Below are 19,666 nucleotides of genomic sequence, written 5' to 3'. Positions count from 1 at the left end.
TATAAACTATTTTGACCCAACTAATAAAACAATAAACCATATGGATCATACTTTTTAATTATATTGAAGAAATCTTTGATCACTAACAAATGAACGACGTGGAAACACCCGGTTGTTATTTTTTATAACGTATATAAAAACCTTATAAAATCCAAAATAATCTAGCCTTCCCTTTTTACCTATTTTCCACCTTTTGCTTTATTTGTTAAAATACCCTCCACTCACCCTATCACACACCTCCACCCTACCTCGGCTATATATAAAGCTTACAATCTTCATCCTCTCTAGTTTACTAGCAATTACAAGTTACAACCATGGCTGGAAACATGAATTTCATCTCACGTTCATGTTCATGTTCATTTCGATTGTTTTCCAAATCCCATGATGATCAAGAATCAAATTTCCGATCTCAATCGTTTTCGCAAGATTCTTTCAACTCATCTTTCTCCTCCAAATCAAGCCTTCCACCGTCAATCTCCGCCATGATCGCAACATCAACCACCCTTCAACACCACTGCATCTCCACTTTCAAACCCAATTCTTCCGACATCCTCTCTCTAACCATTGCTGGAAACCACCTCATCAGCGGCTCGTCCACCCATATCCACCTCTGGCCCCGCCACCCCACCACCACAAACACCACCACCAAATTCATCTCAATTCCGTGTAACAGCGCCGTCAAATCTCTCCATATTCTCGACGAAAACATACTAATCAGTGCACACCAAGACCATAAAATTCGAATATGGCATATCAACAAGCTCAAAATCATAGCAACTTTACCAACCATAAAAGATAGATTAGCCAAGATTTTGTTTGCAAAAAACTACGTTGAAATTCGCCGGCATAAGAAGCTCACCTGGATTCATCATAACGACGCTGTTTCTTCATTAGCGGTGTCACTCGATAAATCTCTGATTTACTCCGCTTCATGGGATCGAAGTTTTAAGGTTTGGAGAAGATCTGATTTCAAGTGTTTGGAATCAATTTCAAACGCACACGACGACGCCATTAATGCCATTGTATTATCCGTTGAAGGCTTCGTTTACACAGGTTCAGCAGACAAGAAGATCAAAGTGTGGGGAAAAAATCGAAGAGATAAAAAACACTATCTTATAGAAAAACTGGAACACCATAAATCCGCTGTGAATGCTTTGGCTTATGATGATCATGTGTCTGTGTTAATCTCCGGAGCTTGTTCAGGAGTAATGATAGCAAGCGAGAGAAACTCCGGCGGCGGAGATGGTGGACATATGTCGGTTTTGGGAGCACTTTTGGGGCACAAAAAGGCGATTCTGTGTGTGAGAATTGTCGGAGATTTGGTGTGCAGTGGATCTGCTGATAAGACAGTGAGGTTATGGCGAAGATCAGTGGGGAAAAGCTATTCATGTTTGGGTGTTTTGGAAGGTCACGGTGGACCGGTGAAGTGCTTGGCCATGGCAGCAGAAAGCTCCGGCGATGGTGAAGAAGAAGGAGGAGGGTATATGGTTTACAGTGGTAGTTTGGATAGTGATATTAAAGTATGGAAAGTTTGGGTTCCATCCGCCGTGGAAGAAGATTCTATGGCGAATTTTGTTAGTTGATTTTGCTTTATTTTCTATATATTTTAAAAATATATATATATATATATATATACCATATAAATTTAATCAATAGTATAACTATTATTTTTTTTTATTTTTTTTTATTTATTTTTTATTTTTTTTGAAACGGCAAATCTAACCTACTCCTAAACTACACCTTAAATCCACATATGTTCACAACGGGACTTAAACCCTCAACCTCAAGGAGGGAGGGCAACACCGGATACCGCTGGGTTAGAAATCCTTTGGTAATAGTATAACTATTTAACGGTGTTTAGAATACTTTGTTATAAAAGATTAAAATTCATGTATAAGAATTATAATTCATAAAACAGTTTTTTTTTTTCTTTTCTGTGGAGATCTTTTTTGATGATAGGACTTTTGATATGAAAATCTTTAAATATGTCAAAGAATTTCGGTTTGCCTTTGTCTCTCTCATGATTTCTTGTTTGTTAACCCGCTAGACCGAGAAAGCTCCAAATCTCAGTTGGAGACCTCGGAATCTCCCATTGCGTCACAGCCTCTATATTGGCCGGATCGACTAGTACACCCTTCTGGTTGACAGGGTGCCCAAGGAATTGCACCCCGAGCAACCAGATCTCACATTTGGAGAACCTTGCAAAAATTCTCTCCCTCCTCTAAGTCTCTAGCACCTCCCTTAAGTGCTTCTCATGCTGCCCCTCAATCTTGGAATAAACCAAGATGACGTTGTACTCTCCTAATCGCGTTCTCAAGCTCTAGAAGTCATATCATTCAGGGTCTAGCACCCCGAGATACTCACAATCTCCCTGCTACCATTCTACAGTACGTTCTGATAACTTACCCTCTTCATTTCCTCATCTGTTGCATATTGTGGTACCATATAAGCTCTTTCCCAAGGCTTAGCAGTGATCTCTGCCACAGTCTCATTTGTCTGGTGGAGATCTAACAACTCTCGCGTCAACTGTTGCGTCTCAATCGCCTGGGCACACTCTGCCCAGAATCTGGTCTAAAAACCATCCAATGACATAGCATCAAATGCTTCATCACTCCACTCACTACCAACATCTTCCTATCAATCTCGTGCTCTATCCCTCAGGAGACAAGAAGTAAGTCGGATCTTGTCTCCTTTTGAGACAATGTCTGGTATGAAAAGTGTCGGCAACATCTACCAACCATCTGCTGCTAACAATGGTGTCCCAACCCCATGACAATCTAAAACTTCACAAGCTCTGAACTCCCAAAACATCAACGTATGTAGGGATGAGAATTTGACCCGGAAACCGAGAACCGAACTGAATTAGACCTGAATAAGCAATTCGATTCGGTTTTCTGGTATCTATATAAGGTTTATTCGGTTTTCGGGTTATTCAGTCCGGTTACCCGAATAGGGGCTTATTCGGTCCAAAGAACCGAACCGAATATGAAAAGTCGTTTTTTCCCTTGCACAATTTACGTATTCGGTTCTGTGATCATCACAATAGATCCCAAAAAAACCAAATTGAAGATCGTTACCCACTTAATACACCAAATCGAATATCCTATTACACCAAATCGAGTCGACTCCTTCCATATTGATGATTGCGACAATTTGTTTGATCGACAGTTGCTGATTGCAAATTGCTCCTTCCGACAATTTGTTTTGATCGACAATTGCTCCTTGCGACATTAGTCTTTGATCGGCATTAGTTTTTGATCGACTTTCGTACTTCAAACTTCTGTGAATCATCTCCTCATCTTGTTTTCTAGTTTCTACTCCATTCAATTCATGGAAAATTGGGTTCTAAATCAAGAAACACAAGTAAGAATTTGTATCTTAATCTACTACTCAATCTTTCAATGTGTTATTATGTATGTTACTCATTGAAAATTGGATGTGTTAATCTACTACTCAATCTTTAAATGTGTTATTATGTATGTTATCAATTGAAATTTGAATGTGTTATGTTAACAGTTAACTTTTTTTTCTATAAGTCTAAGCAATGGGGACTTTGACCTTGAATAAGAGAATTTAATGAAAACAAACATATATGTTATTTTACTTGTTTCATTTCATATTGATGAAGTTATTCCGGTTATATACTTATAGATAGATTTTTTTGGGTGTTTTGGATGTTTAATTTTTAGTGTTTAACTTGTTTCTTTAAAAGATTTGTTATGAAATCATAAGCTACAAAAGTAATACAAAATATTCGGGTTACTTGGGTTATTCGACTCCTTAATCATCTTGTACATGTTATTTGGGTTATTCGGGTCGGAACCGAACCGAACCGAATAATACCCTAACCGAACCGAACCCATATTGCTTATTTGGTTCCGTTTTCGGTTTATTCGGGTCGGTTTGGTTCGGTTCGGTTCCGACCCGAATAACATCCCTAAACGTATGCGTCCCTATCATGACTGCCATCTTAGTGTGGAATGCACTCTGCCTCTCATCACAAATCTCTAAATTGCTCTCCTTGATCACACTGGAGATCACTGGATTCTGATCAATGATAATGTGCGTACTCTTAGATGGAATAAATTCCCTCATCTGACCATCAAGCTGCCCGACCCTAAAGTCCGAGCCTGATCCCTTGCCAGCACCAAAATTGTCATCTGGTCTACCACGTAGCGTCACTATACTTGGAAATATACTATCACCATCACCATAATACTCGTCAAACTCGAGGGATCTCACACACTTCAAGTTTCCTGGGCTTATCTCAGCCTTCCTTGATTCGTGTACAGATCCTCTGCTTTCAGTAGTATGGGCCCCTACTACCTTCTACATTTATCCGTACTTTCCTCAAGAACTGCCTCGAATCCACCAAGTCCCTTCTACTACTACTGCTGATCTCATGCTAATCTCATCCTAGGCTTACCCTAGGGTAATCACCAACCCACTCTCCGCCATCAGTTGCATAAGAAGTCCCTGCTTTCTTCCCCTAACTAGCTCGCGAATACTATTACATATTACTCAGACTAAATAATTCTTCGAATGAGAGATCCTACCCTACAACGATTGGACTCAAACAAGAGCTGCGAAATAGAGCTAGACCTAACCTTCTGAAATTATTTAGTCCTTGCAATATGTAACTTAACATATTCGTTTACTAGTTAGTGAAAGACAACTAGAACTCCTAAAAGCACAAAGCAAGCAGCATTCGGGCATTGAGTACACATAATCAAGCATATACTACTCTGGCTATCATACTGACTAATATGTACTAGCATGCAGTTCCTAATAAGATGGTACACCTATAACAGGCACATAAGACATCCTTTCTAGATCCTTAGCCCTAAACTAGCATGCGGTTCTCATAAAGCTAATACATATATAATAGGCACATAAGGCATCCTTCCTAGATCCTTAGCCCTAAACTAGCATGCAGTTCTCGTAAAGATGATAATCATATCATAACATGAACTTGTATAGGTAATTTGGGAATACTTACTTGAGCTCGACTGATTGGATGCACCACACCCTTTTCTCTTTTCAAAGTTCTTTTCTTTCTAAAATTTCTTTTCGCTTTCTCTAAAACTCTTTTCTTTCCTCAAAATAATTCTTACAAAAATTGGTTTTCTTTTTGAAAACTTCTATACCAATCCTTAGTTTGAGTTCAGACATACCCAAAAGCGCACCTGAATCCTTCAAACCAAGGCTCTGATACCAACTTGAAACATCCCAAAAATACAGTCCAAAATTTTCGTTTTACACCATTAGTAAAACCGTAAATATACTCATTATATGAAAATCATAAGTCATATATCAAAGTATATCGGTGTATAAACATCACAGACTGAACAAATGGTGTGTGCACTACAATATTCCCGAGCTCCTCTTTTGAAAACTGAGTACCTGTAACCAAAACTGGAAACTGTAAGCACGAAGCTTAGTGAGTCTCCCCAAACTACCACATACCATCCACATGTAACATGCAACTAGGAGATACGGGCCCCGCCCACACTTATGGAGATACGGATCCCACCCACACTCTGTTATCTAGGAGATACGGTCCCCGCCCACACTCCTCTATCTATGAGATATGGGCCCTGCCCACACTCAGCTACTTCGAGATATGGGCCCCACCCACACTCAACTACTGTGAGTTATGGTCCTCACCCACACTTAGCTGTTATGCCAAAACATACAAGTATCACATAGACAACATGTATAACTAATCTATCGTTCATTCATATATCATACATCAAAATCAAGTACATATATGTGATACGGGCCCTGCCCACACTCGACTAAAAAGAGATACGGGCCCCGCCCACACTCCGTTACTATGAGATATGGGCCCCGCCCACCCTCACTAGTCATGAAGATACATACAAGCTCTAAACAAACAACAATTATCCCTAGCATATAAATATATACCATATCAGCTATCTATGAGATACGAGCCTCTCCCATACTCAACTACTATAAGATATGGGCCCCGCCCACACTCGCATTCCTAACAACATATATAAGCATCACATAGACAACAAGTATAGCAATCCAATAATCTGACTAATATCTATACTCAGATAATAGTGAGATACGGGCCCCTCCCACACTCAACTACTAACATATCACACGTATACGGGTCGGCCTTGGTGCCTTAGACCCGTTCCTACTGGAAGAGGACTCACCTCACACTCCTGAAGTCCTGCTGAGAAAACCATAGCTGATGGATGACAAATTCCCGATCTGTCAATATCAAAATAACACCCAGTTAATAATTGGGTTCCAACTTATAATCATAAGTCCATGCTTAGGGTAAAGGACTACTCTACCCCTAACTTGGCTTGATTCAAGCCCAAGGCCCATTCCTAAAGGCCCAAAAGTCCGACTATGGCTTAAAGCCCAACATATGGCCCGATTTTCCAAATTGGGCCCAAACCTCTACATGGACTTCCCTTAAGTCCCAATTGTTCAGTCCAGTCCAACATGTCTCATTCTAAGGGCCCAATATCATACAACCATCTAGGCCCAAACTATGGCCTATCTATGTCCTAATTTTCCAAATTGGGCCCAATCCTTCATATGGACCTTACCCTAAGCCCAATTGATTATTCTAGTCCATTTGATTATTCTTGGATGACCCATTAATAAACCAATTACCAAAGCCCAATCGAAAGGCCCAACTCACAGCCGAAGTGCAATTAGGGTTAAGTGTTTCTTACTTAACCCATTAAGAACTTAATCCATTAAGTCCTTTACTCTACTAGATAAATGATATGGAGAAATTGGGCTTACTACACAATCCAATCTCAATGGCCTAAAAGTGGGTCCAAATAAGTCCAAGGCCCAAATACTCACAATTAGGGTTTTCCACCCAAACATGGCCCAATAGTCCCAATATTAATCTTTAAGCCCATTAGGGTTTTGGCTAGGTCTATTAGGGTTTTGTTGGGGGGGGCACCACCCACTACCACCTCGGTTAGTGGTGGTCAATGGCGGCACACGACGACGTCCACCACCTTACGGTGGTGGTTATGGTTCTTTTTCATTAATCAATGCTAATTACAGTTACAAGCTTTTAATCCACAAGTAAACACACACACACTCTACTCTAACACACACACAACCACTCTAGTGGTGGCCGACAGTGACTCGTGGTGGCAGTCGCTTTCTTGATCTATCCAACCAACAAACCCGATCATACATCACTGAAATAACACACATACGCCCTAATTGATTACAAAACAAGCCTACCCACCCACCTAGTGGCATATGGCGATGGCAGCCACCACCTCACGATGGTGGCAGTGGTCAGTCCTTATGGTTCACGAAATCTCCAGCAGCAGCGAACCTGTGATGACGTAACATGAACAAGGGAGATGGCGGTGGCACCATCACGATTCGTTTACACCGGCGGCAACCACGCCGCGAAGGCACACATCATCAAGGCAGCAGGCGGCGGCCTTGTCGTCATCGAAGGGCAGCAACAGCAGCGCACATAAAGCGGTGGATACGACTTCCAATGGCGGTTGATCTCCCACGTCCGAATTCAATCTCAGCAAGCACTGGAGGCAAGGCAGCTGAACAGAAAAGTAAGAGGGAATGGCATATGACACAACTTCATAACCCGCTTGGTCATCGTCGGCAAAGAAGATGTAGCGGTTTGCAGCGGCGACTAGGGAGGGAACGGTGGTGGAGAGGTGGCGCCGGTGAGGGAGGCATAAGGGGGAAAGAAGATGATGGTTGCTAACTCTTCATCTAGGGTTAGGGTTACGAGTCTTATATACCTCGTCCAATTAACAATTTCCTATAATTACAATTTTGGTCCCTCCCCATGAGATCTTTTCAAAATAAATGCAATATTTATCCTTTTGCCCCTTATTCCAAAACTTTCTTTCATCATAAGCCCTAATAATTACCGAACATACCCCCGCTTCTAAAATTCTTCTCAAATCAACTCGGTAATTTACTAAACAACACTCCACTATCAAAATTCTTCACAAATTAATCCGGGAATTACATTTATTAATTTATTTAAATAAACGGGGCGTTACACAAAGGAATCAAATTAATTCTTCTATGTCTTTGCTACCAGCTAGGCTCAGGAATCAAATTAACTGGATAAAGATTACTTGAGTTTCAGAGCCTCAAACATGGAATGTTGGGGTTGCTTCAGCCTTTCTAATTGTTTTTTATCCTATTCCAACTCTCATAACGTTTTTCGTAGGAGCTCCAAATGAGCTGTTTTTTCCTACACATTGATTGATGTATTGGATACAAGTTAGGTTGAAGAATCAACTTAATTGGATAAGTATTATCTGAGTTACAGATCCTCAAACATGGGATGTTCAGGTTGTTCAACTTTTGTAGTTGTTTTTTTTACCATATTTTGACCCTCAAAACTTTTCGTACGAGCTTGGAATGAGCTGGGTGTTTTTGTGTTCATGCATACCCTAGATGTTTTGGCTACAATTTATGTTCAATAATCAACTTAACTGGATAAGTATTGAGTATAGAGCCTTAAACATGGCTACTTAGTGTTCTTCAAAATTTTGATATAAAGGGTACTGGTACCGAAATACCGGTATTGGTACATCCTATTCAATTCAAGACTCAATACTTTCATGTCACCTGTTTTAGTTTTCGCTAATTTCAGTACGGTATCGAGCTCACTTCTACTTGAGACATCTCTGAATCGAATCTATGAGGAAGATAGTAGATGCCAAATAAGCAGAGTATGATAACTGAAAGCGGAATCTAAACAAGTTGGGCAACAAATGAGGAATATGGTAGGAGTCGTTTAATAGTGGAAACCAAAAAAAATAGGTCGTCGGATGTTGGATAAAAATATTGAACATGACCTTTGAGGAGTAGAGGTTTGTTACACAAAGTAAGTGGGGTGCTATATATTAGTGTTGTTTAATATCTTTGTATTGGTTGTTATCGCCCTCATATAAACATAGAGTGAGTTTTGTTTAGCTAAAGTGGCATGATTGGTGTGTTAATTTTTGGTTAATTGTTTTTGATCTATACTATTTAATAGGAAAGTTTCATCTTTTTAGGAAAGTTCTTTTTATTAGTTTTATGTTTATTCAGTGAATGTTTTTGAGTTTGATTAGGTATCCAATTGTTTTAGTATAAATATAGTAGATGCATTTTTTTATTGTATGCAGAAAATTCCTTTTGCTTATTAATAAAAAGTCTTTTGGGACATAACATTTCCTTTACATATATTTGTTCTCACCTGTTTAGTTTTTTCTCCTTTTGTTCATCTTTTTTCATAATCACCAAGGTTTCTTTGTTCTACACTTGGTATCAGAGCGGTTTCGTTGAAGGGGGTGTGATTTGAGGTTGATTAGAAGCAACCCCAGTTTCTTTTAATCAGGCTTGTGAGAGACTAACCAGAGGCGCGGAATAAACGGAAGGGAAGACGTCAAAGTGGGTGACTTTGATTTGGTTCATTTTGCGGGTGACAGAAGACGGTAAAGGTGGTCGTGACCTTGTCTTATTGTCTGGTGGAAGAGTGCTCTCAAAACAAGCTTGATTAAAGAAGTCGGGGTTAAGGAGAAAAGGATGTTGTTGGTTAAAGAAGGAGGTTCGATGACGTATCAAGTTCCAGTTTTGATTCCAACGAATTATCTGGTGTGGGCGGTCAAAGTCAAGTCGATTATGGATGCACACGGCATATGGGAGACGGTCGAACCAAATGCGTTAGGTGAAGCATCGGATCAAAAGAAGTCAAAACAAGCTCTTTCCTTTTTGTTTCAAGCGATACCCGAAGACATGGTGTTGCAAATGGCAAGTTACACCGAACCAAAGAAAGTGTGGGATGGGCTAAAAACACGGCATTTGGGAGTGGATCGGGTGAGAATGGATCGACTTGCAACGTTAAAGAGAGAGCTTGAAAGTTTGCGCATGAAGGAGGGTGAAACTGTTGATGATTTTGTGACAAAATTATCTGGTTTAGCTTCAAAAGCAAGGGGTCTTGGATATGAGCTTGAATAAGGTGATTTGGTAAAAGGGTTACTAGATTCGATGCTTAAGTCGTTTCTTCAAATTGTGGCTTCAATAGAGCAATGTTTCAAGTTGGATTCAATGTTATTTGATGAAGCGATTGGTAGATTAAAGGCATGCAAAGAGTGTATAAGAAGAACTAAGAAAGTGGAGGACACTCAAGGTGGGTTATTGTTGGCTAGTGAGGAAAAATCACATGTTTGTAAGCATTGTGGCAATGGACGTTCAAATCGGGATAACTATGGACGTGACCGGGGAAGAGATCGGGGGTCCGGGAGAAGTCGAGATGGTAATTAATGTGTCCGAGATAAAAGTCATGTTAAATGTTACAAATGTGGTGAGCTTGGTTACTATAAAAACAAGTGTCCTAAATGGGAAAAAAAGCGGGTCTAATCGAAGAGGAACCGATAGTGTTTTGAATAAGTGGTATGATCAAACCAATTAAGGGGCGATTGTTGGTTAATTGGTTTTGATCTATACTATTTAAAAGGAAAGTTTCATCTTTTTAGGAAAATTCTTTTTATTAATTTTAAGTTTATTCAGAATGTTTTTGAGTTTGATTAGGTATCTAATTGTTTTAGTATAAATATAGGAGATGCGTTTTTTTTTATTGTATGCAGAAAATTCCTTTTGCTTATTAATATAAAGTCTTTTGGGACATAACATTTCCTCTACATATATTTGTTCTCTCCTGTTTAGTTTTTTCTCCTTTTGGTCATCTTTTTTCATAATCAACAAGGTTTCTTTGTTCTACATTAATCCTTGTACTAAATGTACTTTGTAATGTCTCTAGCGTCTTGATAGTCTTTTAATAAAATTCTTCCGCCGTTAAAAATAAAATATAAATCTAAAAAGTTGGTGTTTGACTATAAATTTTGATGATAATGGACGTAGTGTTTAAGATTCTTTTTTTAAGAAAGATGATGTCAGAAACCATGCCAATAACGAAAAATGATGCCTCAAAGTCCAATCATACACAAAGTACAAAAGATCATAAAGGATGGGTCATTGATGTGTGCAAAAGATATCACCTATCTAGCTTTAAAATTATAACCTAACTACTTATCTACTAATCTACTTATAGGCAGTGTGCCTAGTCAGTTTATAGTATAATAAAGTAAGTTGGGTATCGAATACAGGGAACTGATTCAATATATTAAAGTAACTACTAAAAATTAATCTAAAAACAAGCAATAATTAAAAATGAGTTTTATCTGATTTTTCAAGTTCAGATAAACTTAAGCACACAAATAAAAACGATTGTAATCAATATATTTAAAACACTTTCATTTGGTTTCGAATCCACTTTTTCCTATGGTTAGCTTGTATTTATGGATTAATAAAGTTAGTTACCAATTTATATGTAATTAGCAATTTTGGTTAAATATACTAATATTTTTTCCAACTCATGTACTATTATGTATGGTCAGACACATGCAAACACATAATTAGTTATTAATGATAATTGGGCTATATAAGATATATCTCGATAACTATCTTTGATCAAGACAATTAATCAAACACAATTATGTTCGCAATTATGTTTTCCAACACAATTAAAGTTGTTACCTTTATTACTTTATTTAAGATGTCATCACTCCTAGCTCTAGCAATTTAATGGTCACTAAACTACTAGGTTAACAAGTTCATGTAATTTAATGGTCATTAAGCTACACTTCACTTGACTTTAAGCAACAAAGGTTAAAAGCTTAACATGTTTGGTAATGATAATCTAACACATTCACCAAACCAACTTTATAAAATCCATAAAATAATAATCTAACTCATAGTTTTAAGGTTTCATCTAGCTAAACGAAAGTCAACTAAATTAACTACTCGTTACTGAAAGTAAACACACAAGATCATAAGAAATTGACATGATTAAATAATGCAAACCAAATGTAATGATTTAATCTTCAAATTCTCGATCTTCAAACAATCTCTCCTTCCAAGGATGTTTTCCGCAGGTTTCTGACCTCCAATCTCAAGTATCTCAGAATATCCTTCCTCCCAAAAGCTCACTCAATCGTTAATACTAAGGGTTATTTATAGTTTTTCAAAATATGTATCTCATGTCGTGAGTTCAGTGTAATTCGTGTCGGGCAAGAAAACTAGCTTCCGCGTACTAATCTTCTAGAATTTTCCCCTAACGTTGTGAGATATAAGAGCCTCACGATGTGACTTTGGTTTTTTACTATAATCTTCTTCTTTTAAGCTCCAATCCTCCAAAGTTCCAATGTTTGTCGCTTTTGGCCCTCATTTTTCAAGAGTGGCATAATTGACTGCAAAATGTAAATTAATTCAATAAGTATTACATATTTTTGCAATTTACCAAAATATTACTTCAAATGTATTAAAATATTACCTAAATATATGTATAAATATGACAATATCAGTTATTCGCCCACAAAATACCTATCTTCCACTTCTAGAGGGTTTCTGGACTAAGGTTTTATTTACTTTTTCCTCTTCCTGTAGTTTTTTTATCTGATTAAGAACGTCGTGATTTTTAGAGCTATTATAAACAAGATTATTCATCATTATAATTAGACAAAATTTAACGACTGGTCCTTATGATTTTAAAATTGTCCAGAAAACAATCCTTATGAAAATAATGCATGAATGGTCCTTTTCGAAAAACGTTAAGACACCAATGGTTCTTATGTATAACTTTCATTAGAGAGAAGTTAATTCCACATAAGGACCATATGCAAACTTTTGTGAAACTTGATATAAGGACCATTTGTGAAATTTTCTGAAATTTCGCATAAAAGACCATTTGTAAAGTTTAAAAAAAAAGTCTATTAAATTACGTAATAATTATCATAAATCAAATAAAAAAGACAAGAAAAGCATAGAAAATGTAATATTTATATAAAAATAATTAAATATTTATATTTTTTATTTTTAATCTAAAAATATATGAAATGTAAATAAATCATTTTATCTAATTTTAACTTTTACATAACATAATTTATCAGATTTATGTTTATATGGTTAATGATTTAGCATGACCTATGTTAAAAAAAGCTAAAGTTGTTATAAACATTTAACTATTTTATCATTATCTATTAGAATATTCAAATTTTGAAAAACTAAATTATTTTATTAAATAAATATTAAAAATTATCTAATTAATAAAAAAATTATAATATGTTATTCAGATTTAATTTTTAATCAATCCAATTAAACTGATTTTGGTTAAAAGTTTTGAAAAACAACAGTAAAAAAGGTATATATCTAATAATAAAATATTTAAATGTTTATAATCATTTTATCATTTTTTTAATCTACCACATACTAAAATAATTAATCATGTGAATATAAATCTCTTAAATTATATCATGTAAAATTTAAAATTAGAAAAATGATGTTGTTATACTTCAAATATTTTTAGATAAAAATAGAAAATGAAATATTTAATTATTATTATAGTTTAAATATTTTAGATAAAGTTTAGATGTCAAAAATTATTTATAGATTAAATAAAATATATTTGCATGTTAATTAAAATTAGTAAGTTCTATATTTTATTTATATAAATATTACATTTTCTATCTTTTAGTTTTTTTTACCTTTTTATTTAATTTATGTTAATTTATTTGGGAGGTCATGCGTTCAGGGCTGGTCCATTGATTTTTAATGTCCGGGGTGAGATTCTAAACTAATGCCTTTATTTATTTAAAAAATAGTAAAAATAAAATAAATTTTACAATCAAACCAAAACAAGGTTATACAAACAAAAGTATACATAAAATTCATCTAAAATGATGCCTCCTTGCATTTTTTGAAGCAAAAACATCTATTATTTTATCATAATCAAGACTTCGTAGGAATTGGCTTTCAATACTCAAAATTGCTAATCCATTTAATCTTTCTTGAGTCATGGTACTTCGAAGATATGACTTCAATAACTTCAATTTCGAAAAATTTCTTTCCGCGGAAGCAACCGTGACCGGTACTGTCAACAAAATATTATATGCCACCAACACATTGGGAAACATGTCTATCTCCTTTGCAAACTCCATAATTTGAATAGCTGTCCAAGGAAGTTCACCTTTGTATGCTTCATCCGACAACATTTCCTGCAAAACTTGTAACTCAATAAATAAATCTTTTCCATCAATATCAAGTTCCTCACCATTTGTCAAACTAGGTTTAAGTTTCTTACAATATTTTTTTAATTCATCATCAAGTAAAGATTTTAACTTTGAACCATCAAACAAAAATCCAAAAATGGATTCAAAATGTTGCATTTGCTCAAATCTACTTCTCAATTGAGTTAGAGTCATATCTACTATAACAATAAAATAATCAATTCTAAATTTTCTTAAGATGATTGTTGTTCTCTTTCGGTATTTGGAACTTCATCAAATGGTTTTTTTCTACTATAAACACATTTGATAGGAAATTTTGGTTCAACTCCAATATTTTCTGCTATGTTTTAGCCTCATTAATAGCATAGTCAAACCCATTTTCCCTATATTTTTCAAAATAATTAACTAATCCTTCTAAATTTTTTATTGCAACATCAAGAATCATATTTTTGGATTGTAATTTTTTACTTACCAAATTAATTCTAAATAAAATTTCATGCCATATCACTAAACTTAAAATAAATTCAAAATTAGAAAATTCACCATCTACTAATGATTCTGCATCTCTACAAACCTTACCATCATCACTCACTTGAGTTAATTTTGTTAATGCTTCTTTTATTTGAAAAAGTTGAGTTTTTATTGCTTTAACACTTTCAATGTGACTTTCCCAACGAGTACTAGACAATGATTTTAGGGTTAACTCATCTACATGGTCAAGTAAAACACTCCATCTATGCGTGGAGCTAGAAAAAACATTATATATTGTTTGACAAGTACCAAAAAATGTTTTAGCTTTATGACAAGAGTTTGTCATATCACACAAAACCAAATTTAAACTATGACATCCACAAGACATATAAAAAGCTCTTAAGTTTGTATCAAGCAATCTTTTTTGTACACCTTGATGTTTGCCTTTCATATTTGCTTCATTATCATATCCTTGTCCTCGAATACAGTTAATATCCAAGTCAAAAGATTTTAAAGCATTTTGTAAAACATTAAAAAGTCTTAAACCGGATGTATCGTCTACCATTAAAAACTCTAAAAAAACTCTTCTACTTTTATTGGAACATTTGCAACATCAACACATCTAATAATCAAAGTCATTTGCTATTTACGACTTGCATCCAGAGTGCAATCAAGAATTAACGAAAAATATTTTTCTTTTTTTATTTTTCTATTAATTGCACTTTTAACTTCGGATGCCAACAATTCAATTAATTCATTTTGAATTTTATGACTAAGGTAATGAAAGTGACTTTTTTTATCTTGAATAAGTTGAAAATGGTGTTTCATTATTGGATCAAACTCAAGAATCATTTGAAGTACACCTAAAAAGTTACCATTAGATTTCTCATATATTTTTTCATTAGTTCCACGAAAAGCCAAATTATATTCAGCTAAACATTTTACAACAACAATAATTCTTATCAAAACGTCTTTCCAATGTTGAGTATCTTTTTTTATTCTTTCATGTAACTCTTTATCAAGTGTTTCATTTTTCCTTAACCTAAGTCGTGTTTGTGTCCAAGTTTTTAAATTAATCATATGTTCAGAATTATGTTCATGTTCATTTAATTTTTCACTAAGATGTTTCCAATCATTAATTCCTTCGGTTGCCAAATTACTTCTAGATCTAGGTGTTTTAAATAACTTACAACAAAAACAAAACACTTCATCAAGTTCTTTTGAATACACCAACCACTTTCTATCATAAGAGTCACCATTCCTTAATTTACGAATATAAAATTCACAAGAAAAATGTCTACCTAGTGCATCCTATGGAAAAATTTTGTTATTTTCAATTTCCCTAATAGGCCATTTTTCTACAAGCAAATCTTTTATTTTTAAATCTAACTTATCCCATATTCTTGGATCAAAAATATTAATATCACTAGATTTATCAACAAAATCATTATTTTCATGATCATTAGAATTTCCAATAGGTTCATTAGAAGTTTCAATTGGACCTTTAGAATTATCAACAAAATCATTAGTTTCAACATCATTAGTATTTTCATCATTATTTTCATTTCTAACAAAATACTTATTTAAAGATCCTTGTAATTTATTAGTAAGATCTTATTCTTTTCGTTTTCGTTTCCTATTTTGAGCACCAGATGGTTGTTTTCTAAGAAACATATTTAAACTTCACAACAAAAATTAAAAATCAAAAGGATGTAGTAATAACAAAGAAGGATACAACATGAGATTAGCAATCCGTGAGATTAGCAATCCGTATCCACAACCTGAAGTTAACAATGTATCCACAACCTAAACAAAAAAATAGTATCTTTTAGATTTTCAGAAATTAAATTAACATATTATTCAGAAATCAAAAACACAATCAGATTATTCAAAAATCAGACTTTAAAAAAATCAACAGATTATATTCATCCAATTATTCAGAATTCAAAGTTAACATCTCAGCAAAATCAAAATCATAATTCATATCGCATCTCAGAAAAATCAAAAACAGAATTCATATATATCGCAATGTACATATCACTATATCGGATTCAACAATAGACATACTATATCAGATTCAACAATAGACATACACATAACTTATCAGATTATATAAAAACAATCAAAATCAACAACTTAATTTGATCATAATTTCATAAAGCAAGAGCCGTAGAGGAAAAAGAAAGAAAAAAATTACCTATAAAATTACTGAAGCTTAGTGTAATCCAGTTTTCTTATCGCTGCAAATCTGTAATCTTGGATCAGATGAGTTGAATGGAAACTTCACTTCTCCAAGAAGCTATGTAAAAAAACTAAAATTTCAAAAACTTACTGGATTAGGAGTTATGCAAGAAATTTTCAAGTAGGTTATGCAAGAAATTTGAAATATTAGAAAAAACTTACTGGAATGATTAGGAGTTAGGACCTTAGGAGGACAAATTCATCAATAGCTGTATCCACCTTTGAATAGAGGGCGATTTAGGAATGAAAGAAAGAAGAAGTAGACGATGGCGAGAGAGAGAGAGAGAGAGAGAGAGAGAGGGCAGTATGTTTGCGAATGCGATGGCGATAGACTAAATATTGATTTTAAACTATAATCGTCCATGTCCATCTCCATTCTCAAGAAAGGACGCCTCGTGTTCTTCATCTTCAATTACTGGAAGTTTAGATTGAAGAGTCGGATACCGTGTATTAGGTCTCCAAGAATCTGCTACCCTCTTAAGTCTTGAATTGGATGGCTTTTGCTGGACTAGTCTTCATGGCCCAAATATACCATAATACCTATAAGAGATTTTGAAAAATTGATGCCCCATTATAAATTGTTGCCCTAGGCCGGCAGTGCATGCATCCAAGTCTCGTTCAAGACTCGTTGGAGACATAGTAGATGGTGATAATTTAAAAGTAGATTAGTTTGTCGTTTCAAAAAAAATACAAAATTTAATAGACTTTTTGAAAATTTTACAAATTGTCTTTATATGAAGTTTCAAAAAAATTTACAAATAGTTCTAATGGGGAATTAACATCTTTCTCTAAAGGATGTTATACATAAGCATCATTGGCGTGACTACTTTTGTCGAAAGCAACCATTCATGCAAAGAAAAAGTTTAGTAAGAAGTATTTTGAGAACAATTTTAATTTACAATTATCATTCATGAAATTTTGTCTTATAATTATTGATTTTGATAATTATTTTATAGGCGTTAAAGAATTTGAGGTAAAGTTTTAAGAATATAAATTGCTTTTTATGGTTTTTATTCGTATAATATTTGTTTTGTTGTTTCTTTACGTACCCATCTACCATTTGTTGAATAGTAGTCAAATATTATCAAGGTAATCATGCTAAAATAACAAACGCATGATAAATCCTAGAGAGTAGAAACTTTAAGCGGTGAGATCATCAATTTGATTTGTTTGAAAATAATCAAATATCTCACGTTAATAAAATATATTGTATAAGAAATACGCGGATTAAAATGTAATAGTCTAATTCATGTACTAATAAAAAAAATACTTTTGACTTTGACTTGAGTAAAGATGATGATACACAATCAGATTATATATAGACGTTTCATTTTACGAATCTACAGCCATTGTATCGATACAATGCATATTAACACGTAATTAAATTTTCTTTAAAATATTAACTAGAAAGCTGCTAGACTAAAGAATAATTTAATTATCTAACATGCATCTTTTAATATCTATAATTTGAAATAATAACTTTTTCCACATAACAAGTCATTAAAGTGATAAAATAACATTAAGAAATAAATGTTGAAATAACATGCTTTTTTTCAATTAAAAATATGAGTTTTCATCGATTTTGGTCATGTGGAGTTTGGGATATTTTAATATTTAGTCGGGTACCATTCTCCTTGAGGAGGAACAATAAAATGTCCAATTCAAAGTTAAAATGAATGAGATTTTTTCCGAAGTAAGGTAATTGAATCCATTTTGGTCATGTGGAATGAGATGTATATTACCAAAGTAAAATGTTGCTATATGTACTTCTTCGGTTACATAAAAAAATAAACACACACTCATCCACTCACGAATACACCAATCAATTGAAGGTACATATACAATGTGAGCTACCTTATTAGATGATTAAGCACCATATGTATATGATATATGGGTTGTTTGGTATTGTTAACTTTCTATAAATAATGTAAAATTTTATGTTACATTTGGTGAGAAGTAGAATAATATTTATTCAGAATGGATTAATATTATGTTACATTGGTATTTATTCAGAATGGATTAATATTATATTCTCTTATAATGTATTAGTGTTTTATTTAGATTTCAATGTTTTATTTGATTTTTAATCATTCTTAATTTTATTCTTTCATAACGAATATAATTTATGTCCATAGCTGTAGAATACGATGGAAATCAGATCTATTTCATTAATCAGCCAAATGGGCTTAAATAGGTACAAGAAGTAACAAAACTATCGAAAAGAAAGGGACGATAATAACTAATAATTACACAGGATAAACATTCAAGAAATATAATATTCTATACTCCCCCTCAAGATGGAGCATGTAAGTTGACAATGCCTATCTTGCCAAGTAAGAACCTAAGCTGACTAGTACTAAGTCCCTTCGTCAATAAGTCAGCAACCTGCATCTTACTGTCAATACGCATCGGGAGAATTTCCTTAGAAACAACTCTTTCACGGACAAAGAAACAGTCCATCTCCACATGTTTTGTTCGCTCGTGAAAAACAGGATTATTAGCTATATGTCTAGCTGTTTGGTTGTCACAGAAAAGTGTTGTTGGCGTGTCAATGTGAACTTGCAAATCTTTAAGAAGCCATCGGACCCATAAGATTTCACTTACAGTAGAAGCCATGGCTCGATATTCTGCTTCAGCAGAGGATCGAGAAACGACAGTTTGTTTCTTAGTCTTCCATGAGATTGGAGCACCACCGAGCATTAATAAGTAACCGGTTCGAGACCGCCTTGTGTACGGACACCCAAGCCAATCTGAATCACAGAAGGCAGTCAAGACCGGGTCGCCATCTTTAGGAAGTAAAACCCCTTGACCTGTTGTTCCTTTCAGATACCGCAAGACGCGATTCG

The 19,666-nt window shown here is 34.5% G+C and overlaps 2 protein-coding genes across 2 annotated transcripts; one reads left to right on the top strand and one right to left on the bottom strand.

The window, feature by feature from the left end:
- Window positions 1–280: 280 nt before the first annotated feature.
- LOC144998528 (protein JINGUBANG-like) lies at window positions 281–1,653 on the top strand. Its single transcript, XM_078958273.1, has one exon. The coding sequence runs from the start codon at window positions 315–317 to the stop codon at window positions 1,581–1,583; it is 1,269 nt and encodes a 422-aa protein (XP_078814399.1). The 5' UTR covers window positions 281–314; the 3' UTR covers window positions 1,584–1,653.
- Window positions 1,654–13,769: 12,116 nt separating this feature from the next.
- Window positions 13,770–14,303, bottom strand: LOC145046989 (uncharacterized). The gene has a single exon (XM_078995244.1). The coding sequence runs from the start codon at window positions 14,301–14,303 to the stop codon at window positions 13,770–13,772; it is 534 nt and encodes a 177-aa protein (XP_078851370.1).
- Window positions 14,304–19,666: the final 5,363 nt, after the last annotated feature.

This window comes from Lactuca saligna, chromosome 5, assembly GCF_052625555.1.
Source record: "Lactuca saligna cultivar CGN05327 chromosome 5, ASM5262555v1, whole genome shotgun sequence".
Lineage (NCBI taxonomy): Eukaryota > Viridiplantae > Streptophyta > Magnoliopsida > Asterales > Asteraceae > Lactuca > Lactuca saligna.
The sequence above is the reverse complement of the archived record's forward strand: the minus strand, read 5'-3'. Positions and strand labels throughout refer to the sequence as shown.